The 25,884-nt window shown below is 44.9% G+C and overlaps 1 protein-coding gene across 2 annotated transcripts in view; it reads left to right on the forward strand.

Moving 5' to 3' along the window:
- Positions 1–3,940: 3,940 nt before the first annotated feature.
- Positions 3,941–25,884, forward strand: part of C5H10orf67 (chromosome 5 C10orf67 homolog) — a 202,828-nt gene continuing 180,884 nt past the window's right edge. For both annotated transcript variants that reach the window (XR_005779333.1, XM_040434424.1), the window contains exons 1-4: positions 3,941–4,103; positions 15,979–16,099; positions 20,877–21,020; positions 23,116–23,190. Coding sequence is in view for 1 of the 2 variants with exons in the window: in XM_040434424.1 (XP_040290358.1) it covers positions 4,009–4,103; positions 15,979–16,099; positions 20,877–21,020; positions 23,116–23,190 (435 nt within the window). In the remaining variant the exon portion in view is untranslated. The remainder of the gene's footprint in view (positions 4,104–15,978; positions 16,100–20,876; positions 21,021–23,115; positions 23,191–25,884) is intronic.

Raw genomic sequence — 25,884 nt, forward strand, 5'->3', positions numbered from 1 at the left:
CTATAATAGCCTGCATTCAGTGCGCTGCCTGTGCTGTTCATAGTGCGCCCTGTGCTGATGAATAAACTCCAAATCAGACAGCTGACGATCCTCGTATTTACGTTGCACCCGTACCATAGGTTTGCCACCACTGCCCTAGCGTACTAGCCACAGTGTCTCCAGTACCAAATGCTGTAATATTGCGCACCAGTCAGCACAACACACTACTTCTTCATGATCTTGCCATTTCTGCTAGAGAAAGTTAAAAGGGGTTTTCCAGGATTCTGATATTGATGACCAAATCGGATGCTTACAAGCAGGACCGGAGCGTGTCAGTGGAAGACTGAAGTAGCCAGAACCTAGCAGCTTCCCTCCGCAGATCTGTCCTCGTAAGGAAGGGAGAAGGGAGCGTCTGGCAAAAAGGTCATCAAAACTGGACAACTCCTTTTAGGAAAAACTTGTAGTTGGAGCCTAAAGTGACAAAGTTAGGAAGCTAATAGGTTAATTACCCTAGCAGCTCCTAATTGTACCCATGTATAATTTATATGTAAATCAGGTACTTGATATATTGTATAATCGTGCGTTACTTCTGAAAATATATTTCCTTGGGGTATGCGTCCTTTTTGTAATGTGTCAAATTTTTTAATTATGTGATTTTAATGATGCGTTAATAAACTACATATTTTTAGATATTTGGGCTGGTGCACTATTTTTTTGTAGATTGCATAATCATGAAAAATTTGCCAGGAGTTTCACCTTAAAGGGGTTGTCCGGGATTGGGGACATTGGTGTAATAGTACTAAAGTGACATACATATTACATACATGCATGTCCTACCTTTGCCACATATTTCTGAAGCCCCGTTTTCATATAGGAAATTCTTAGAAGTGACTGTTTTATACTCGGTGACGTACCGGGTCTCTTGCAGGCGGCCGAAGCCTCTTCTTCCGGCTGCTCAGGGAGTCTGGTGACGTCACCGGCACTGATGGGCGGGCTTTAGCGCTGCTCTAGCCAGTAAAACGGGTAGGGCAGCACTAAAGCCCACCCATCAGAGCCAGTGACTTCACCGAACACACTGCTGGGCAGAAGTTCAAGTAAGGGGGCTGCCTGGGTGAAAATGGAGGTTTGTCCGGGTTCAGCTCTGAACCCGGACAACCCCTTTAAGGAATAAATAGGTTAGTGCTTTAGGTCATGTCCACACTTGCAATGGAGCCATTTGTTATAGAAGGACCACAGCAGAGACTCATAAAAATATATGTGACACATTTTATAGCGTTGTACATATGATATACAGAGGGTTGGAAATGACATGAATAAATCATAAAAACAAGCAATTCCAGTACAAATAAACATGAACTTACTGGGAGACAAACTGGTATAGGAGGAGCGAGGGCCCTGTATGACACAGCTGTCTACATAGTCCCTAAACCTATTCCAGCATGATCATTCATCGAAACTTTATGCAGCAATCCAGATAATCTTATGACGTCTCCCATCAGCTATCTAAGACAGTCACTGACTTATACTGGAAATGACTCCTCGGTTACGTGTTGATTCCCAGCAGGCGTCTGACCTGCAAGACTTCCAGAATGCTTGGTATGCCTTTCAGTCCAGGGTGACATTTCATGATTGGAAAACATTCTATTTAGAGATCATAGAGCTTGTGGGATCTGATTCATAAAGCCAAGTAAGACAGTGCCCGGGAGATGGTATCAAATACAGGGCTTTAAAGGGACATTCCACATACTAATGTCTGCATATTTTAAATGGATTGTCTCATAGAGGGTGAGTGCAAAGTTACATAACATAAGTTACATAACCTTTTAGTTTACAGAGAATAAGCTTTATTTAGACAAACTTTTTAATAAATAGTGGTGGACCTTAAGGCCTCTTTCACACGGGCGAGATTTCCGCGCGGGTGCAATGCGTGAGGTGAACGCATTGCACCCGCACTGAATCCGGACCCATTCATTTCTATGGGGCTGTGCACATGAGCGGTGATTTTCACACATCACTTGTGCGTTGCGCGGAAATCGCAGCATGCTCTATTTTGTACGTTTTTCACACAACACATGCCCCATAGAAGTGAATGGGGCTGCGTGAAAATCGCAAGCATCCGCAAGCAAGTGCAGATGCGGTGCGATTTTCACGCACGGTTGCTAGGACATGATCGGGATGGGGACCTGATCATTATTATTTTTCCTTATAACATGGTTATAAGGGAAAATAATAGCATTCTGAATACAGAATGCTTAGTAAAATAGCGCTGGAGGGGTTAAAAAACTCACCTCATCCACTTGTTTGCGCAGCCCGGCTTCTCTTCTTTCTTCTTTGCTGTGCAGGAGGAAAAGGACCTGTGGTGACGTCACAAAGGTCCTTTACCCAGGTCCTGAAGAAATTACCCAGGTCCTGTATCAAGAATGCTATTATTTTCCCTTATAACCATGTTATAAGGGAAAATAATACAATCTACACAACACCGATCCCAAACCGGGTTTGGGTACCAAACATGCCGATTTTTCTCACGCGCGTGCAAAATGCATTAAAATGTTTTGCACTTGCGTGGAAAAATTGTGCATTTTCCCACGACGCACCCGCATCTTATCTGGCCCAAATCCATGACGCCCGTGTGAAAGAGGCCTAAAGGAGTTTTTACGGAAGTTTTATACTGATGACCTATTCTCTGGATAGGTCATCAGTGCCTTATTGGTGGGGATCCGACACTCCGGAACTGATTAGCTATTTGAGAAGGCACCGGCGCTCGCAGTAGCACCGCGGCCTTCTTTCTGCTCATCAAGCACAGCGCCGGAGATTGTATAGCGGCTGTACTTGGTATCGCGCTCAGCCCCATTCATCTCTATGGAACTGAGCTGCGCCTAGGTCATGTGACCAACGAATGTGACATCACATGGCCTAGGGAAAGCTGAGAGAAGGCTGCAGCGCTACTGCAAGAGCCAGTGTCTTCTCAAACAGCTGATCGGTGGGGGCCCTGAGTGTCAGACCCCCACCGATCAGATACTGATAACCTATCCAGAGGAGAGGTCATCCGTGTAAAACTTCCAGAAAACACCTTTAAAAACTAGATTCCCAGAATCCTCCAAAGATCTTGGAGAGGGGGGGTGCTGTTTTTACCAAATAGCAGCCATGTTTTTCTAATCTTGAATAACCCCTTTAAAAACACAGCTGCTTCAAAGATTAAGGCTAGGGCCACACGACGACATTTGTTGCGTGACATTTTTTGTAATAATAGCTGATGGTGTCACACTGCGACATGCATTCAAGTTAGATTTTTCTGCCACTGTCGTGTGTTTTAGCCGCAATTTGAACAGCATGTGGTGCCACGGAGAGGCAGAGCAGAAGAGAGCTGCCAGCGAAAGAGGAGCCCTAATAAATGTAACGCGAAACCTGGTCGCCATGTCCAATAGCGATCGCTGTATCTGTGGAGTTAGGGCTCATGCACACAAACATATTTTCTTTACGTGCCCATTACATTTTTTTTTATGGACCATATGCGGAACCATTCATTTCAATGGGTCCACAAAAAAAACTGAAGTTACTCCATGTGCGTTCCGTTTCTGTATGTCCGTAACATTACGGACAAGTATAGGACTGTTCTATTAGGGGCCATTCTGTCTCACAATTCTGGCATAACGCTAGTGCGAACCCTTTTGACAAGTTCCTGATTGGTAAATCTGCCTTGTTCCTAAATGATAGTGCAGCAGCAGATGTGAAAGATGGGTGACCGCAGCGGTCAAGGCTATATTGTTTGTGACCTAAAGTCCCAGAAACAGGCATATGGAAGCATGAGATTGTACGGCATGAGTAACTATTTGTGACTTTTATTTAAAGGGTGAGATCATGAAGAAACTATAGCTCAGCGGCTGCACTATTCCAATAAGGAACAGCTAAGGCGCCATTGCCCACTCCAAAGATGGCCGCGTGCGGCGCTTCTGAACCGGAAGTGACGTCCCCTGCCGGAGGGCTGCCTGGTTGTCATGGATACAGACGCTGATCACGCTGCATGTGAATATGGAGACCCCGGGAAGCTCGGAGCTAGCGGCTCTGCCCGGCTCAAAGGAGCAGGACCTGGCGGTGCGGGCTTATGTCCAAGAGATCGAGTTCAGGTAACGGTGGCTGCGGTCCTCTGTGGAGAAGCCAACTACAACTCCCAGCATGCCCCCTGGAGACTGGGTTTGCCATTACGTACAGACCCAACTTTGGTCACATGATGCATTATTAGAGGTGACAACTTGACATGTTGCTAGGTTACCATTAGGTAAAGCATGTGACTGGCTGCATGACCGCCATGTGTGGTTGTCGCAGGAGGGGAACCTGGTGGTCAGTGACCGGAGGATTTAACCCTGTGCGGACCACGCAGTTTTTTTTTTTTTTTTTATAGGAAGATTTTTTTCGTTTTATTTTACTTTTTTGTCCTACTCGGGCAGATTTATTATCTTCCTGCTCCAGTTTTCTGTTGGGAAAAAAAAGTGACAAACGCCATGTTTGCGTCTTTTTAAACGCAGTCGCGACAAAATGTGGCTAGTGACATTTTTACGCCTCTCTGATGCTTTCTGAAAAGGGGGACTTGGTGAGGGCAGGGAGTGGGCAGCGCCAGCAGGTCCATTACATTTATCTGTCGGAGGATGCTCTTTGCCATCATGTTAGCGCAACCCCCGGCAGCGCAGGAGGTTTCAAAGATCGACTTACGGCTACTTTCACACTTGCGTTGTTAATTCCGGTATTGAGATCCGGCAGAGGATCTCAATTTCGGAATTAAACAAATCCATTTTGATTTTGCACATCAGGATGCATCCGTTCTGTTAGGATGGGGTTGTGTGAAAGCAAAACGGAATAAAACAGATTCATCACTCAATACATTGAAAGTCAATGGGTGACGGATCCATCACCATTGACTTACATTTTATTCAGTGACAGATCTATTTTTTCCCGTTTTTATGACCGCAGCTTGCAGAGTTTTTGTGTCCGGTCACAAAACGGAATTTTACCGGAACGGATCTCTTTCCATTCAGAATGCATGAGGACCAAACAGAAATGTTTTTTCCGGTATTGAGATCCTCTGCCGGATCTCAATACCGGAAAACAACCGCGAGTGTGAAAGTAGACTAAAATGGCGCATATATATATAGTGAAATAGTATTCCAAAGCATTATTCTCTGTTAGTGTAAGGTTGCTTTCACACATAGATGTTAGCTGAAGGTCTATGATCTATACAAAATGCAAGACGCACAAGCGTTTATTGCTCCTGGCGTTTGTTTGTTAGTGTTTATTGTCTTTCTTGCCTTCTATTAGATGCTGGAGCTCTGGTCATTTTCCAGTTGTTTCACCAAAACTTTCTCAATAGTGAAAAACACCATGAAGAAAACAGTAGTGGACAAAACACACTGGAGTGTCTAGAAAAGTCTCGTAGCTCCTGGATGGCAATGTCCGTGATTGGCCATAATGCCGATCATGGACATTTAACTCCACAGATGCCAAATTCAATTGTGACCACCGCATCTGAGCAGTGAAACCCTGGAGCACTGCACTCATAGTGCCCAAAGGGCTCCCCCATGCCAAGATCGCGGGAGCCATTCGATTGCTGTGGAAGCCTTGGGCCTTATGAAGGTTCCCAGGCATGCCACAGCTAAGCTCCTACGAGCCTTGCCTGTAGGAACATAGGGGGTCATTTATCAAACTGATGTAAAGTGGAACTGGATTAGTTGCCCATAGCAACCAATCAGATCCCACCTTTCATTTTCCAAAGCAGCTGTCATAAATGAAAGGTGGAATCTGATTGGTTGCCATGGGCAACTAAGCCAGTTCTACTTTACACCAGTTTGATAAATGGCCCCCATAGGCCACAATGTTAAAGTGCAGTCCCTAGGGGGACTTTAACCCCTTCCCGACACATGACGTAATAGTACATCATGGCGGCATGTGACTTCCCGCATTTAGACGTACTATTACGTCATGGTGATCGGGGCGGACACCTGAGTGGTGCATGTCCGATCACTGCAGGGGCCCAGCAGTCACTGATAGCCGGGCGCCTGCTGTATCCGCCGGCATCGCTGTAAAAGCCGATGCCGGCATATTAACCCCTTCTATGCTGCAGTCAGCGCTGACTGCGGCATAGAAGGGGTTTGCGGCGGGTGAGGAAGCCCATCGGGTCCCCGTGCTGCTGTGGCAGGGACCCAATGGGTGACAAGGCAGCTCGATGCCGTGCAGAGGCTGCCCAATGCCTTGCACGGCATCGGGACCTGCCTTCTACGGGGGCCAAGGAGATCCAGGCCGGGCTCCTAGGCAACTTTTTAGGGCTCGTTCACACGACCGTGTGAAGCTCGTGCCCATGCTGTGGACCGCACCGACCGCGGCCCAGCCGCATGGGGATCGTGGACCCATTCACTTGAATGGTTCCACGATCCCTCCGTTCCGCAAAAAGATAGAGCATGTTCTATCTTTTTGCGGTGCAGAGGAAAGGAACGGAACCCCAGGAAGCACTCCGTAGTGTTCCGTTCTGTGCTTCCGTTCCGCATCTCCAGATTTGCAGACCCATTGAAGTTAATGGGTCCGCATCCGTGATGCGGAATGCACACGGAACAGTGCCCGTGTATTGCGGATCTGCAAATGCGGTCCGCAATACGGCAACGGGCAGCACACGTTCGTGTGAACGAGCCCTTAGTGTATTACTCAGTGTAAGACACTTATAGACAATGCATTACAATACAGATGTATTGTAATGCATTCCAGAGGGGATCAGACCCCCAAAAGTCCCAAGCGATCAAAAAGGCGTATGCCCCCCAAAATGGTACTAATAAAACCGTCATCTCATCCCACAAAAAATGAGACCCTAACTAAGACAATCGGCCAAAAAATAAAAAAAATATGGCTCTCAGACTATGGAGACACTAAAAAATATTTTTTTTTGTTTCAAAAATGCTATTATTGTGTAAAACTTAAATAATGAAGAAAAAGTAGACAAATTAGGCATTGCCGCTTCCATAACGATCTGCTCTATTAAAAAATATCTTATGACCTAACCCCTCAGGTGAACGCTGTAAAAATAAATAAATAAAAACTCTGCCAAAACAACCAATTTTTGGGTCACTTTGCCCCATAAAGTGTAATATTGAATGATCAAAAAAACATATGTACCCAAAAATGGTACAAATAAAAACATCAACTCTTCCTTCAAAAAAGTAGCCCCGGCACAAGACGATCGGCGGAAAAATAAAAAAATATGGCGTCCAGAAAATGCTTTATCATATAAAACTGAAACAAGCAAAGAAAATAGACATATTTGATATCATTGCATCCATAACGACCTGCTGTATAAAAATAGCCCATTATCTAACCTGTCAGATGAACGTTGTAAAAAACAAAAAATAAAACCGGTGCCAAAACAGCCATTTTTGCCTCACAAAAAACGTAATACAGATCGACTAAAAATCATATTTACCCTAAAATAGTACCCATAAAACTGTCACCTAATCCCGTTGTTTTCAAAATGGGGTAACTTTTAGGAGTTTCCACTGTAGGGTGCATCTGAGGGGCTTGAAATGGGGCATGGTGTCTAAAAACCAATCCAGCAAAATCTGCCTTCCAAAAACCATATGGCACTCTTTTCCTTCTTCGCCCTGCTGTGTGCCCGTACAGCAGTTTACGACCACATGTGGGGTGTTTCTGTAAACCGCAGAATCAGGGCCATAAATATTGAGTTTTGTTTGGCTGTTAACCCTCGATGTGTTAAAGAAATAAATTGATTAAAATGGAAATTTTGCCAAAAAAGTTACATTTAGAAATTTCATCTCAATTTTCCTTTAATTCTTGTGGAACACCTAAAGAGTAAAATCAGTTTTGAGCAACTTAAGGGGTTTAGTTTCTACAATGGGGTCATTTATGGGGGGTTTCTACTGTGTAAGCCCCAAAAAGTAACTCCAGTCCTGAACTGGTCCTTAGAAAGTTTTTTTTTTTAATTTTCTTAAAAATTTTAAGAATTTTGGATTTTCTCATAAATAAAGGGGAAATATAGTGACTCAAATTTATCACTGTCATGAAGTACAATGTGTCACGAGAAAAAAAATCTCAGAATGGCTTGAATAAATAAAAGCGTTCCAAAGTTATTACCACATAAAGTGACACATGTCAGATTTGCAAAAAATGCCCTGGGCAGGAAGGTGAAAACTGGCCCGGGGTAGAAGGGGTTAAAAAAGTGTAAAAACAAGTCCAAAAAAGTTTTCAAAAATATAAAAATTTCTATTCCCCATATTAAAAATAATTAAAAACAGTAAAAAAAACAAATATCATTGTCATCACCAGGTCCCAAAATGCCCAGACTATTAAAAAATAAAAATATTTATCCTGTACAGTGAATGACGAAATGGGGGAAAAAAAATCGAGATGGCCAATTTAGCCTTTTTTGTTGCTTCACCTCCCAAAAACATTAAAAAGAGACCAAATAGTCATAACACTGCGAAATGGTAATAATAAAAACTACAGGTTGGCCCGCAAAGATTGAGCCCAAACACATCCGTGGATATAAAAGGCTATGGAGGGCATCCGTGGATATAAAAAGGCTATGGAGGGCAGAATATGGCAGTGCAAAGAAGACATTTTTTTTCAAAGTTGTTTTTTTTAAGTATCAAAAAACACAAGAAAAGCTATATAAATGTGGTAACTCTGTGATAGTACTGACCCAGTGAATGAAGGTAAAATCGAAACCGATAAAAGTATGGCGGAATTACATATTTTCCCAACTCAAGGTCATTTGGAAATTTTTCTCCAGCTTCCCACTACATCATATGTAATAGTAAGTGGTGCTATTAGAAAGTACACCTCATCCCACCAAAAATAAGCCCTCTGACGGCTATGTGAACAGAAAAAACTTATGGCTCCGGAATGAAAAATCTAAAAACTGCTGGGTTAAAGTGCATCTGTAAGCAGGATCAATCCTATTATTCAACATATACTGATTAAATGATGCCTGTTGTTAGGCTGGCGGCCCATATCTGCCGCTGTCCTGCTTTCCAGGGCAGGCACAGGCATTGCTCCATTCACCTTGTGTGTATTGGGACTGTTCTTGATGGACTTCTTTACAGCGCTGCTGGCGTTAATTCTTCCCTTTTGCTTCTGATTACGGTGCTGATCAGCCTTCCTATTTAGCTGGTCTGGTGTTCCACCTCCTTGCCTGAGCGTTGGGTTTTCTGGTGTCTAGTAACCAGCGCAGGTGTGATTTCTTGTTTACCCATGTACCGTACCTTGTCTAACTACCGATTCTGCTCCATGCTGTCTGCCCCGATCTTGGAATTGCTATCTGGATTATGCATGTACTCAGCCTGCCTCGACCTTGGACCGTATTCAGACTACATCTTTTGCCTGATCCCTTGGTGCTTCGCACTGGTGTCTCTGACCCCCGTGGGTAGCAGCCTGGTTGGTTCCCTGCAGCGAGTCCAGATCCCTGTACAGGGGTTAAACGGTGAATACCAGGGAACCGCCAGGACAATGCCCTTAGGTATAGCCCAAAGTCAGTGTTTAGATGGCACAGTGGGTCCACTACCACTGTCCGTTACCCCTGTCTTGTGAGAATCTGTTCCTGAGAAAAAATACTTTTATTATTTATGCAAGTGAGGGTTTAGCTGTACTGGGTTGTGTGGTCAGAACTGGAAAACTGAGGTGCACAGAGAGGCTTGGCTCTGCCCCTCGGAGCACTGAAGTCCTCACTACAACTCATTTTCAATTTTTTTTTGCCTGATGAAGGGGAACGTCCTAAAACATTGCGGTAGCGCAATTTGCGCTTGTCCCTACCTCCGTCAGTTATGTCCATTATAGTTTAAACTGTCTATGGGCTTGCCGTCACTGACTTGGATTTTTGTGAGGTTTTGTACCTGTATGTGAAATACAAAGGTAAATACATTTTGCAGTAATCCGAGTGTCTTTTCTGTTGACTTTCACAGGACAGGTATTATTTTAGACAGCAGGATAAACACCAGCAGGCAGTATGCCTACTTTAATAAATTTGATCCTGCTGACATAAGCTCTTTAAACAGGTTGTTCACTCCAGATGCCTTTTGGATAGACCTTCCAGCGTGGCCAGACCCGATCACCACCGCTAAGTTCGGCTCCTTCACTCCCTCCCGGCCGCTGTAAATGGCTGGTCTCCCTGCATCAGCATTCGGTTTGGCAGTGGTCACGTGGCTGCTGCAGACAATGGCTGGCTGCGGCGATGACGTGTCCCCCATGCATCCCCCAGTTAAGGGGATCAGGTAAGTATGATTGCCTACGCAGGTCCAGCCACCCTGGGGAAGGGGTCTGCCTAAAGGTCTCCAGGGGGTAAACAATCCCTCTCTTTAATATTAACTGAGGTAAGAGAACTATCCTCTTAATCTTGCATTAAAAAATTGAATTAAAAAAAATCTACAATCAGGAAATATAAACATAAAAAAGGAATATGTTGAACTAAGTGCATTTTTTTCCACTTTTTTTTTTTTTTAACCAATGGGTGTTCACTTCAATAAAAAACCATGGGGCACATTTATGAAGACTAGCGTTTTCGACGCCGGTCTTAATAAAGCCCCATATCTGGCGGAGGATCCACCAAAGTTATGAAGTTATCCGGCGCCAGTACTAAATGTAAGGCGGCTTCCTAGCTGTCTGACATTTAGACCATTTTCTACGCAGCAATCTGCGCCGGAAATATATCTAACATAGGCGTATTTCAGTATAATAAATGACGCCCTGTATTTCCCCTACGTCTATGACAGCACCCTTGAGAGACCGCCTCCATCCAGGGCAGGTAACAGGAACTTTCGTGGAGAGCTCTTAAGGAGGGGCTCTGCCCCTGTAGCACCAGTTCCTGTTTCCTGCCCTATGGATAGGACCTATAGTGGAGAGCTAAAGATTAGGCTGCAGGAACCCCGCATGTGTTTCAGGTTTCAGGGGTTACCTGGTGCGGCGTAAGACTCCACTAGGAGCCGCCTGCTAAGTCTGGGGCCATCCTTCTTGGTCTCGGACTGTTCCATGTCGAGCCGGCGTTCCTGGGCAGTCCCGGTGTTACTTGGAGGTAATCCTCCTGGCCTCTAGTAGCTTACAGAGGCGGGGGAGGGCTGAGTTTTTCTGAGCACGCTCCATGCGTGAACCGGAAGTTGCGTGACTCAACTTCCGGTATTTGGAACGCATGTGGTCACCGAACACACTGCCGGGCGGAAGCTTCTGCCCGGCAGTGTGTTGTTGTAAACAAAAGAGCCTGTGCCCTGCGCAATCTAGCGCAGGGCAAGGGAGCGCATCGGATCATGAGATGCTCCGATGCTAGCATCAGGGGGGCTTCCTGGGTGAAAATATGGTTATGACCGTGTTCAGCTCTGAACCCAGGCAACCCCTTTAAATCAGTACCTCAAATACAAAAGGTTCAGAATGGAATCCGTACAGTCTGCAATAAAACAGATTTTCAAAGACTGTGTAATGGCTACCATAGACATAAAGGATGCCTACTATCACATCCAAATTCATGTTGATTTTAAAAAATACTTTAGAGTAGCGGTGTCTATGGAAGGACAGGTTCATCATTTACAATACAGAGCACTTCCATTTAGAATATCCCAGGCCCCGAGGCTTTTTACAAAATTATTGGCAGAGGTTATGGCCCACATAAAGGAAAAGGACATTCTCGTTATTCCTTACTTGGACGATATTCTGGTGGTGGCAGATTCTATAGATCTTCTAACCTCTCGTCTTCTAGAAGTGGTAAACATTCTAGTAAATCTCGGATGGCAAATAAACTGGGAAAAGTCAATCTTGACCCCCTCCCAAGAATGTATTTTTCTAGGGAGGATCCTAGATTCTGTGAATCTGCGGTGCATCCTCCCTCAGCACAAGATAACCCGGTTAAGAAAAGACGTGCAAGTTCTGATAGCCTCAAAGGATCGAGCTATCAGGCAAGAGATGGAGGTACTAGGCAGAATGACCTCCACAATACTAGCTGTAGGTTGGTCCCTGTTTCGCTCCAGGACACTTCAGTGGCAGATCCTAAAAGAATGGCAGGGGTCATTGTCCCCGCTGGATGACTCTCCTTCTCTCACACCTCAGGTGATACAGTCCTTAACCTGGTGGCTAGAGCCTTCAAATCTGACTCAGGGCTTCCTATGGGTTCTTCAGGAACAAGTAACCATAGCCACAGATGCCAGTCCGAGGGTGGGGAGCATTTTGTCAGTGGGGGTTTCTGTAGGGGGTATGGAGTCAAACAGAAAGCCAGGATTCCCAAAATGTAAGGGAATTAAGGGCGGTTCTGCTAGCCTTAAGAGCTTTCCTGCCTAAATTACAGGGAATAGAAGTAAAAATATTCTCAGACAACGCTACAGTGGTATCCTACCTAAACAGACAAGGAGGGACAAGATCAGAACGTCTTATGTCCTTAACCACAGAAATTTTCTCACTAATTATTCCTTATATTCCTTTTATCAAGGCAGTGCATCTAAAAGGAACAGAAAACAAGGTAGCGGATTACCTAAGCAGAAACCATTTGGATCAAGGAGAATGGTGTTTGAATCATGAGGTCTTCAATCAGATAGTTCTGTTTTGGGGTCGTCCTCAGGTAGAACTTTTCGCAACCAAGCAAAACTAAAAATGCAGTCTCGTCTTTTCCCTAAATCCAAGAGACTTTTAGTTAGGGATAGAGACTTTCTTCCTTCTTTGGCCGGATCAGCTTCTGTATGCCTTTCCTCCTATAAGACTTCTACCGAGCGTATTGTAGAAGCTGAGGCAGGAACAGACGAGGCTCGTTCTAATTGCACCTTTCTCGCCGAGAAGAACCTGGTTCACTTGGCTGAGGAAACTGTCTCTGTCAGATCCAGGATTCTTCCGGACAGGCAGAATCTGTTGTTTCAGCCTGTCTTTCATCGGAGGTATAGAACCTTTATCTGGCAGCCTGGTATTTGAAGGGGAAATCTTAGAGCATAGGGGCCTATCCAATAAGGTTATTTCCACCCTTTTGTCTTGTCGTTAGGAAGTAACCTCCACCATTTACCTTAGAGTCTGGAAGACTTTCTTAAGGTTCACTAGGACCCCGGTTGATCCTTTGAACCCTCCTCCTATGCCTAAGGTTCTGGATTTCCTTCAAGAAGGTCTTAATAAAAACCTTAGACTTAGCACCCTTGAAGTACAGGTCTCTGCTCTGAGTGTTTTTTTTTATTTCCCCATTGCTAATCATCCTTATAATAGGAGATTCTTTAAAGGAGTCAGTAGAATTAGGCCTGTAATCAGGTTTCTGTTGCCCCGTGGGATCTGAATCTAGTTTTGTCTAGGATGATGGAGCCTCCTTTTGAACCGCTACACGATTTATCTATTAAAACATTATCTTTTAAAACAGCTTTTTTGGTGGCTATCCCCTCAGCTAGGAGAGTGGGTGAGATTTCTGTCTTTTCAACCTTTCCTCCCTATACTAACATCCTGGAGGACAGAGTGCTCATTAAATCGGACCCATCTTTTTTGCCCAAAGTGGTCTCTCTTTTATTGTTCTCCCATCTTTGTGTCAATCCCCTAAGAATGAGAAGGAAAGGAGGCACCATTGTCTAGACGTTAAAAGATGCCTGTCTCATTATCTGAATGTCACCAGTTAGTGGAGGAAATCCTCTAGGCTTTTTGTGCAGTTTAGTGGAAAAAACAGGTGTAATAAGGTTTCATCTAGAACCCTAGCCAGATGGATAGTAAGGGCTATCGTTTTGGCCTATTCCTCAGCGGTCGAAACTCCCCCCTTGGGTTTCGGTGCTCATTCAACCAGATCCATTTCTATTTCATGGGCAGATGCATCTTTAGAGCAAATTTCTAGGGCAGCTACATGGAAGTCTCCATGTACTTTTTTTCGTCACTACAAGTTAGATTTAGACTCTAATGATCGTCTATCCTTCGGGAGGAAAGTGTTACAAGCGGTAGCCCCCCCCCCACTAAGCTGGTTCTAGTCTAGTCGTCTCTCAAGGGTGCTGTCATGGGCGTAGGGGAAATTCAGGATTACTTATCGGTAATCGTTTTTCCATGAGCCCATGACAGCACCCGGGATTTATTCCCACCCTATGTTTCAGTTTCATATGCATGACATACTTATGTAAATACAAATTAAAGTAAATAAATAAAAGGGGTGCAAAGTCCAAAAAAATAAAATAAAAAATAAAAATAAAAGTGTGTTTAGGACAAGTTCTCACAATTAACTGGTGCTACAGGAGCAGAGCCCCTCCTTAAGAGCTCTCCAAGAAAGTTCCTGTTTCCTATCCTGGATGGAGGCGGTCTTTCAAGGGTGCTGTAATGGGCTCATGGAAAAACGATTACCGGTAAGTAATCCTGAATTTTCAGCTTGTGGATTTTGCCATGGATCCACCCCAAAAAACGCACAGAAAACACAAAAAAGTATGGACGCACACAGAGTTGTTTATTGACGCTTCCCATTCCACGTGGGAAAAAAAGCAAGTGCTTCTTTCCATTAAAATGGATGGGAGGCAGTTTATAGGCATTTTTTTTGTTTATTTTGAGGCAGAAACGCTCCATAATTAGGACCAAAGAAGGTTTCCATACACATTAATGGTGGCCTAACCCCTTGAGTTTGGCGTGACTGACCGACCGATTAATGTGTGGTGTCTCAACTGTCCTTTAACAACAGATGATGGGGGAAATCCTTTGTTCCAAAGGGAGCTAAGCCACCATCAAAGGTGTCTGAAACAGTTTTTTCCTCTCTACCGTTCATGGGTTTCAAATTTGAAAACTGGCATTGGATCTGTGGAGAAATCTGCATGCTAAGGCCTCATGCACACGACCGTGCCGTTTTTTGCGGTCTGCAAACCGCGGATCCACAAAAAACGGAAGGCGCCCGTGTTGCCTTCCGCAATTTGCGGAACGCAACGGGCGCCGGCAATATAAATGCCTATTATTGTCCGCAAAGCGCGGACAAGAATAGGACATGTTATATTTTTTTAGCGGGGCCGCGGAACGGAGCCACTGATGCGGACAGCACACGGAGTGCTGTCCGCATCTTTTGCAGCCCCATTGAAATGAATGGGTACGCATCCAAGCCACCAAAACGGCGGCTCGGATGTGGACCCAAACAACGGTCGTGTGCATGAAGCCTAAGGGTGAAATCCTCCATGAAACTCCACAACAAAACTGACAATTTGTGGAGTAGATTATACACTGTTGGGAGCAGGGCCCTCACGCCTCTTGTTTGAATTGTTGATTCGTTTTTTTTACAGTGCTGTGGAATATGCTGGCGCCATATAATAAGGTTTCTTATTACAAAATCTGCAGACAAGAATAGTACTCTAGCCTCAGTCTTAGGGCTCATGCACACGAGTGTAAGGACCACTTGCCCGTATTGCGGACCATAAACAGCCGGTCCGCAATATACCATAAACAGCCATGTGCACTCCGTGGTGCGGATGCGGACCCATTGACTCGAATGGGTCGACGATCCGCAACATACGACTGAAGATAGGACTTCACCTATCTTCCAAGCCCACGGAAGCACTACAAAGCGTTTTCCATGGGCTTTCGGGTCTGTGCCTCCGCATCACAAAAATATAGAACATGTTCTATCTTTGGATGTATATTGCGGATCGCAGCCCCATTCAAGTCAATGGGTCTGCATCTGAAAACGGAGTGCACACAGCCAGTGCCCGTGCACTGCGGACCACTATTTGCGGTCCGTAGCACGGGCATTGAGCTATTATGCCGTAAAAACGCAGATTTGCAAAAAATTCGGATGACCGTGTTGCATTATTTTTTTTTTTTATGTGGATCCATTGGAACAATGCCTATTCTTGTCCGCAAAATGGACAAGAATATGACATGTTCTATCTTTTTTGCAGAACGGACATACGGATGCAGACAGCACACGGTGTGCTGTCCACATTTTTTGCGGCCCCTTTGAAATGAATGAGTCCGTTCCACAAAAAATGCAGATTGGATGTGGTCCGAAAACAAAGGTTGTGTGTATGGGGCCTTAACGACATTTTTTTTAAATTGCAGGCAGTCAATCTCCAATCAACTTAGAGTCGGCCTCTATGAATTGGATCATTCTACACAGACTGACGTGAGCGAAGTGGTTGAGATAAAGGAGCTGACGAGTGTGATACAGTCTCTTACACAGGTCAGATCTCCGGGAAGAACATAGAGAATGCAAAAATGTACTAATTAGAGATGAGCGAATTTCAGGTTATGAAATTCATTCACGCTTCGTTTACTGGTAAAAGGTGAATTGCGTTATGGATTCCGTTACCACAGACCATAACCCAATTCTATAACGGAATGCCTTTAAAGGCTTCCGTTATTCATTCCGTCATAATAGAAGTCTATGGGCTGCAAAATGGATCCGTCCCGTTTCCATTATGCGGGGGAGTCCTCTCCTACATAACGGAAACGGGACGGATCAAGCCTCTAAAGGCACTCCGTTATGCATTCCATCATAGAATTGCGTTATGGTCCGTGGTAACTGAATCCATAAGGCAATTCACCTTTTACCAGTAAACGAAGCGTGAACAAATTTAAAAATATGAAATTCGCTCATCTCTAGTTCTAATATTTAATCCTACGGTTGCATCATATTTCTGATGTTATCTTCAGTTATCCTTTGTGCTTCGCTTTAGGCCTCATGCACACGACCGTTGTGTGCATCCGTGGCCGTTGTGCCGTTTTCCGTTTTTTTTCGCGGACCCATTGACTTTCAATGGGTCCGTGGAAAAATCGGAAAATGCACCGTTTGGCAGCCGCATCCGTGAGCCGTGTTTCCTGGCCGTGAAAAAAATATGACCTGTCCTATTTTTTTCACGGCCAACGGTTCACCGACCCATTCAAGTCAATGGGTCCGTGAAAGAACACGGATGCACACAAGATTGGCATCCGTGTCCGTGATCCGTGGCCGTAGGTTAGTTTTTATACAGACGGATCCGAAGATCCGTCTGCATAAAAGCTTTTTCAAAGCTGAGTTTTCACTTCGTGAAAACTCAGAACCGACAGTATATTCTAACACAGAAGCGTTCCCATGGTGATGGGGACGCTTCTAGTTAGAATACACTACAAACTGTGTACAAGACTGCCCCCTGCTGCCTGGCAGCACCCGATCTCTTACAGGGGGCCGTGATCAGCACAATTAACCCCTTCAGGTGCGGCACCTGAAGGGGTTAATTGTGCTGATCACGGCCCCCTGTAAGAGATCAGGGCTGCAGGCAGCAGGGGGCAGACCCCCCCCCCCTCCCCAGTTTGAATATCATTGGTGGCCAGTGCGGCCCCCCCCCCCTCTATTGTAATAATAGGTTGGTGGCCAGTGCAGCCCCCCCCTCCCTCTTTTGTAATAATTTGTTGGTGGCACAGTGTGCGCCCCCCCCCTCCCTCTATTGTAATAATTCGTTGGTGGCACAGTGTGCGCCCCCCATCGGCCCCCCCTCCCTCTATAGCATTAACAACATTGGTGGCCAGTGTGCGGCCTCCCATCTCCCCCCCCCCCATCATTGGTGGCAGCGGAGTTCCGATCGGAGTCCCACTTTAATCGCTGGGGCTCCGATCAGTAACCATGGCAACCAGGACGCTACTACAGTCCTGGTTGCCATGGTTACTTAACAATAGTACAATAGTAGAAGATTCATACTTACCGGCTGCTGCGATGTTCGTGTCCGGCCGGGAGCTCCACCTACTGGTAAGTGTCAGGTCTGTGCGGCGCATTGCTAAATGAACTGTCACTTACCAGTAGGAGGAGCTTCCGGCCGGACACAGACATCGCAGCTCCCACGGTAAGTATGAATCTTTTACTATTGTACTATTGCTAGTAACCCGCTTCCACCAATGATCGGGGGGGGGGGGGGGGGGGGGTAGATGGGAGGCCGCACACTGGCCACCAGTGTTGTTAATGCTATAGAGGGATGGGGGGCGTACACTGTGCCACCAACGATTTATTACAATAGAGGGAGGAAGGGGGGGGGGGGCGCACACTGTGCCACCAACGAATTATTACAATAGAGGGAGGAAGGGGGGGGGGGCGCACTGGCCACCAATGATATTCAAACTAGGGAGGGGGGGGGGGGGCTGCCTGGCAGCCCTGATCTCTTACAGGGGGATATGATAGTACAATTAACCCCTTCAGGTACGGCACCTGAGGGGTTAATTGTGCTGATCACGGCCCCCTGTAAGAGATCGGATGCTGCTAGGCAGCAGGGGGCAGTCATGTACACAGTTTGTAGTATATTCTAACTAGAAGCGTCCCCATCACCATGGGAACGCCTCTGTGTTAGAATATACTGTCGGAAATTAGGTTTCACGATCTAACTCATATCCGACAGTATATTCTAACATAGAGGCGTTCCCATGGTGATGGGGACGCTTCAAGTTAAAATATACCATCGGATTGGAGAAAACTCTGATCCGATGGTATAAAAGGGACTCCAGACTTTACATTGAAAGTCAATGGGGACGGATCCGTTTGAAATGGCACCATATTGTGTCAACGTCAAACGGATCCGTCCCCATTGACTTGCATTGTAATTCAGGACGGATCCGTTTGACTCCGCACGGCCAGGCGGACACCAAAACGACTTTTTTTTTTCATGTCCGTGGATCCTCCAAAAATCAAGGAAGACCCACGGACGAAAAAACGGTCACGGATCACGGCAAAACGGAACCCGTTTTTGCGGACCGCAAAAACATACGGTCGTGTGCATGAGGCCTTATATCAGTTCAAATTCAAATGATCATTTAAAACACACACTCTTAACAATTATCTCCACTATGGCAGTCTTACCCATATGCAGGTACCGTATATAAATCTCCAATTAACATCTTTTTAGAATTAATGTTTTTCTATTTTTATTTCACAGTTTGTTTTTTTTTATTAAAGGATATTGAAACTTTTTTACAGATTTTTTAATATTTTATTTTAATGTTTATTTTCTTACTAAATGCAAAATTAAGCAACTTTCTCAATAGTCATCATTATAAATTTCCTACCTCTCTGCTTCTGCAGTGTGCGTGTAAGTCCTTCATACAGCTGCTAGTGCTGTGAAATCTGACATAAATGTATCAGAGCTTTGCACCCAGGGGCGTAGCTATAGGGGGTGCAGAGGTAGCAGTCGCTACCGGGCCCAGGGGCCTGAGGGGGCCCAAAGACCCTTGTGCTTATAAGAAGACACTGGTATAATAGAAGGTGGGCTGGCTCTGTTATAGATTTTTCACTGGGGCCCAGAATCTTCAAGTTACACCTCTGGCTGGAGGGAAGGGGTTTGGTCAAGAATTTGGCAAGGGGGGGGGCGGGGGGGCGTTTTAGTTTTTGCCTCAGGCTGCAGGAGGGCTATGTGCTTCCCGGCCCCTGGTCACAAAGCACTGAGGGAACGGGGGCCCAAGTTGAACTCTTGCATCAGGGCCCATGAGCCTTTAGCTACGCCCCTGTTTGCTCCTGTTTCTGACAGCTCTCTGATCTCCACCTACCTTCCCTCAGTGTTAGGGCTCATGCACACAAACTTATTTTTTGTGCATGTCCGTTATTTTTTTGTTGCGGCCCGTATGTGGAGCCATTCATTTCAATGGAGCCACATAAAAAACTGAAAGGTCTCCATGTGCATTCCATGTCTGTATATCCGCATGTCTGTTCCACAAAAGAATAGAACATGTCCTATTCTTGTCCGTTTTGCAGAGAAAGACAGGCATTGTAACAATGGACCCGCCACCAAAAAAACGGATGTCATCTGTTTATTTTGAGGACCGCAAAATACATACAATCGCGTGCTTGTGCCCTTAGAGATGGCAGCAGGAGGTTGTACACGGTGGTGTGGAGAAGGGGAAAATGATGTAAGGAGGAGAACTTAGTCTACTTTCACACTCGCGTTTTGGCTTTCCGTTTGTGAGATCCGTTCAGGGCTCTCACAAGCGTTCCAAAACGGATCAGTTTGCATTCTAATGCATTCTGAATGGAAAAGGATCCGCTCAGAATGCATCAGTTTGCATCAATTCAGTCTACATTCCGCTTTGGAGACGAACACCAAAACGCTGCGTCCGTCTGATGAAACTGAGCCACACAATGTAAGTCAATGGGGACGGATCCGTTTTCACTGACACAATCTGGCACAATAGAAAACAGATTCGTCCTCCATTGACTTTCAATGGTGTTTAAGACGGATCAGTCTTGGCTATGTTAAAGATAATACAAATGGATCCGTTCTGATCCGTAAAAACGCAAGTGCGAAAGTAGCCTTACGCAAGCTGTGTAGATAAGGAGGAAAGCACACACAAGTCAGTTTACAGGAGACGACAGCAGCATCCTGGACACACAGATCCAACAAGTATTACTGGAAGGGACAAGACCACATGGGAAAAGTCTGAAATCAATTTTTCAGGTTGTCCGAAAATGAGTGAAAAAAGAAAGGTTGCAGATTGAAATTTAGTGCAACTTTTTTTTACTTGAGGTAACCATGGAGAACTACTTCCTTCTCGAATCCAATCAGAGGGTATTGTCTGTCTACACGCTACTGAGATATAAATCCGGTAGGAGAATACGCACTTACACCAAGGTGACTGCCATATTACTGACAGGTCCAATCAGCTATTATACTAAAATATTGCATCATTTGGATAGAAGCTTAGACAAAATAATTCAGTGGGCTCATAAATATATGCTGTATTCACGAGCCCCGTCTTCCCCTTTCTTGTTCTTTGTCTTCCCCTTTTCTTGTTTAGCAATTAAAGCAACTTTGCAAATAACCTTCATTGGAAATCTCCTGCCATTTTGTGCTTACAGCTCCCTATATTCAGATCTAAGTGTCTCCATGGTTACAGACTACAAACAAGCTCTGTGTAGTCCTGTCCTGCATTCCATGTATTCATATGAATTCTCTCTGTATTTGGCTCAGTCTGACTTCCACATGCTCTGTTCTATCATCTTCTAGTCTCTTGACACCTTGAAGAAAGAGGTTATTCTGCAAAAAAATCTTCTACAAGCAGAATATGAGCAGAAAATTGAAGCTCAAGCACTGGAACTTTACAATCGTATGAATGACACTGTACGGGACCTTGAAATGGTTCACAAAAAGGTAACACATGTCTTGTTATCTAGTATATTTTACTTTAGGGCGTCCCCCTGATAAGGTACAATACAGTGCTAGGGTTTCTCTCCACCAAGTGCATATAGTTTTATGCTACTCCTTATGTATCGCTTCCTCTACTTCAGGTCATTAAGTAGAAATCCTTATTGTTTATATCTGGGGTATAAAAACCTGTCCATGGTTCAGTGATGGACACACAACTTATTAGGTGGCAGAGCACACATGCAGAGTGACTATAATGAGAGATTGTCTTAGGTTCTTTGATAATTGAATAATGGCAAACTGAAACAGAAATTACACTGAAAACCTGGGAAATTTGTTGAAACAGTAATACCCCTTTTACTAGTGCCCTGACCCCTTAATTCCAAGGATTGGTGGGATTCAGATCATCAACACATCCAACCTTGAAGAATTTTCTGTTTAAACTATGCTGCATAGAGCCAAGCAGAGTGTAGGGCTTGTAACCATAATAATGCCAATAATCACAACATACTGTTTTACAAAACTGTATTCTACACAATTTTACGGCATCCACTTTGTTTTCAGTCCCTTAGCATACCCTTTATGTTAGCACAATTTTTGCTAATTTTAAGGTAAAACATACCCATATCAGGCCCTATGGTAATACACTCATTGAAAAAAAAATACCGCACCAAGATGCAGTTGGTAGAATGGAATGAAACTTTCTATCTGTGAATGTAATAATGATACATGTAAGTGATTACAATATTAGAGGGAAAGGATATATTTATTGGGGAAAATTGTACAATTGTAAGGAGGCTCTAGGACCCATTTGGGCTGCCTCTAACCTGGATACCAGATGAGATACGGCCTCTAGCCTGGATACCAGATGAGATACGGCCTCTAGCCTGGATACCAGATGAGATACGGCCTCTAGCCTGGATACCAGATGAGATACGGCCTCTAGCCTGGATACCAGATGAGATACGGCCTCTAGCCTGGATACCAGATGAGATACGGCCTCTAGCCTGGATACCAGATGAGATACGGCCTCTAGCCTGGATACCAGATGAGATACGGCCTCTAGCCTGGATACCAGATGAGATACGGCCTCTAGCCTGGATACCAGATGAGATACGGCCTCTAGCCTGGATACCAGATGAGATACGGCCTCTAGCCTGGATACCAGATGAGATACGGCCTCTAGCCTGGATACAAGATGAGATACGGCCTCTAGCCTGGATACAAGATGAGATACGGCCTCTAGCCTGGATACAAGATGAGATACGGCCTCTAGCCTGGATACAAGATGAGATACGGCCTCTAGCCTGGATACCAGATGAGATACGGCCTCTAGCCTGGATACCAGATGAGATACGGCCTCTAGCCTGGATACCAGATGAGATACGGCCTCTAGCCTGGATACAAGATGAGATACGGCCTCTAGCCTGGATACAAGATGAGATACGGCCTCTAGCCTGGATACAAGATGAGATACGGCCTCTAGCCTGGATACAAGATGAGATACGGCCTCTAGCCTGGATACAAGATGAGATACGGCCTCTAGCCTGGATACAAGATGAGATACGGCCTCTAGCCTGGATACAAGATGAGATACGGCCTCTAGCCTGGATACAAGATGAGATACGGCCTCTAGCCTGGATACAAGATGAGATACGGCCTCTAGCCTGGATACAAGATGAGATACGGCCTCTAGCCTGGATACAAGATGAGATACGGCCTCTAGCCTGGATACAAGATGAGATACGGCCTCTAGCCTGGATACAAGATGAGATACGGCCTCTAGCCTGGATACAAGATGAGATACGGCCTCTAGCCTGGATACAAGATGAGATACAGTTGGGCATGAAGGCATACAGGTTCCCGGTATCATGCGGCATATTTGAAACCACACTTGTAATAATTTACATATCTGCCTGAGACATAACTGCATGCCGAGTTTTTCAGCAATCCGACATTTCTTTCTTGGTGCGTTATTTTTTTTGGTAAATGAGTGTCCATTATTTATTTCTTATATCTTAGTTGACATTTACATTGTATTTGTAGCGTGCAGTTATGTGCTCTCCTCTGAATTCTACCACCTTTTGCTTGTGATTTATAGAAAGTCTCCACACTCAGGAAAAGCTTTCAGCAGCAGCTGATCGATGCTCTCGCTGTGATTAGGTCTGAGTATGAGGTGAGTGTACAGTACAGTGGGGGGTTCTAGTTCACCGCAGGTTTGTCATATCTTTTTTTCTTTTTCTTTGTGATAAATTGACATATAAGAAAGAATATTCACCATTTTTAAAATACATTGTTCTACTGGCAATAGAGTCCGCTGCGTAAGTCTGTAGTGTCTGGTTAGAATATTTAAAGGGCTTGTCCGAAATAATAAAAAATTTCAGACAAACCCTTGAATTGTCTAAATGAGAAAAGTTTTGTAATACTTACCTCTTTCTCCAGCGCCATTCTCTGCAGTGGCATGAGGACCAGACTAGTGCTGCGGAGAATTCAACTGGAGAACGAGGTGAATAAAACATCATTTTTTTTATTATAGACCATTCAGGGGCTTGTCCAAGATTTTTAACTCAGATAGCCCCTTTAAAGAGGTTTTCCTGGTCTTAAAGAAGTTGTAATAATCGATGACATATCCTAAAGATACGTCATCAATACCAGATCGGCAGGTGTCCGACTCCCAGCACCCCTGCCAACTAGCTGTTCAAAGGGGTCACGGTGCTCATGGGAGCGCTGCATCATCTTCAATATTTCCCTGCATGTCGTCTCCCTTGTAGTGGCGGTGCAGTGTAATCACATCTTCCTCTCCCATTCACTTTAATGGAATGAGCTGTAATTACACTGCACCGCCGCTAATAGGGAGACCACATGCAGAAAAATATTGAAGAGGATGCAGCTCTCACATGAGCGCCACCACCGCTAGAAACAGCTGATCGTCAGGGGTCCCGGGAGTCAGACCCCCGTTGAGTTGATACGGATGACCTATCGTGAGGTTAGGTCATCAGTATTATGCTACTTCACAACCCGTTTAAATACTGATGACCTGTTCTTAGGGTCCTTTTACACAGTCTAAGCAAATATCGGGAACGTCTGGTTGGTCGGGAATTGACTGATCGTGTAGCGGAGATGAGACCTGCATTTACATTCAGCAATTACCTCTGCTGTATGGGGATAAGCGAATGATGCAGCAATCACTTGCCCCCATAGAAATTCATTGTTCTTGGTCAGCAGATTGCTGTTTAGACAGAACGATCTGCTGCACAGGATGGATGAGGATGGATGATTTTTGGTGCCGGCAAAACGACACGATGACCTGATGAATGAAGGTTTTCTCCTACATCAGGTGATCACCAGCACTTTTTATACAGGCCAATTATTGGGGATGAGCATTTATACAAACACTCCTCTCCAATAATCGACCTGATTATCGGTCCGTGTAGAAGGACACCTAGAGAAGGTGAGCATTATCAAGTCAGTGCGCGCTCTCTCCAGGCACCTCCACGGATCAGCTGTTTGAAGGAGTTGCGGCTTTCTTGCAAGCTTTCCAGCTTCTTCTTCAGGCTTGCGACTTCATGTTCATTGGCCGTAAAACCTTTCTGCAGCTATTTCTCATTGAAGTGAATAGGATGAGTTGTAATACAAAGCAGAGCCACTATACGGTGCTGGGCCTGGGACACAATGAAGAGACCACAGTGCGTGCCTAGAATGATCTGATATAGATCACCTATTCTAAGGATAGGTCATCCATATCTATGTCCTGTAAAACTAATTTAAGTTGCGCTTCATTGAAAGTTAGAATTAACTATGATCCCGTAAACGGAATCTGTCACCAGGAAATTCACAGGTACGATGCCTTGTAGGACTGGCTCAGCTGAATGTAATGATGCCTTTCACTTATTGATCCATTGCTTCATTCTGGAGGAAAAGTATGTTTAGGCCTCATGCACACGACCGTTGTTGTGTTCCGTGTCCGTTGTTCCGTTTTCCGTGATTTTCTGCGGACCCATTGACTTTCAATGGGTCAGTTGGAAACTCGGATAATGCACCGTTTGTCATCCGCGTCCGTGATCCGTGTTTCCAGTCCGTCAAAAAAATATGACCTGTCCTATTTTTTTCACGGACAGCGGTTCGCGGACCCATTCAAGTCAATGGGTCCGTGAAAAAACACAGAGGCACACAAGATGCGCGTCCGCGTCCGTTTTTTTCCTATCATTTGCAAGGCAAACTTGACTTCGATTTTTTTTTTTTTCACTTTTTATGTCTGGTGATCCTCCAAAAATCAAGGAAGACACACGGAAACAAAAACGGAAACGGATAACGGAACAGCTTTTTGAAGACCGCAAAAAAATACTGCCGTGTGCATGAGGCCTTAATCCGTATTCAAATGAGCATTTAACTGCGCCGATTTTTAGCAAAACGGCTGGGTCCGTTTAAGTGGTGGACCGAACATTTTGCTCACTGGATCTTTCACGAGTTTACGCTGCCGTCATCTAGGGTTATAAACCTGGTGACAGATATCTTTCAATGGGACAACCACTTCAAGTCTCAGAATTCCCTTCTTGAAACAAGTAGGGGAGAATTTATAAAGGGGTAACTAACCTATTAGACGACTTTATTTTAAAATATTTCTCAGATTTTTGTAATAAATGTTATTTATCGATTTTACTGTTTTACCAGGAAAAATAGGCACCTGGAGTTCAGGGTTGCACAGTTCTGCTGGAATAGGGGCCGCGGCGAGCTTAGTACTGGCAGGAGCGTACACTGCTGCTCCTGCCTGTGCCCGCTCCGCTGATCTAAATCCTGGCATAGCATATCAGTGCAAGGTTTCCTGTATGATCTGCTATGCCAGGATTTAGCTGACTAGAGTAGGCAGTAG

Source organism: Bufo bufo, chromosome 5 (genome assembly GCF_905171765.1).
Source record: "Bufo bufo chromosome 5, aBufBuf1.1, whole genome shotgun sequence".
Lineage (NCBI taxonomy): Eukaryota > Metazoa > Chordata > Amphibia > Anura > Bufonidae > Bufo > Bufo bufo.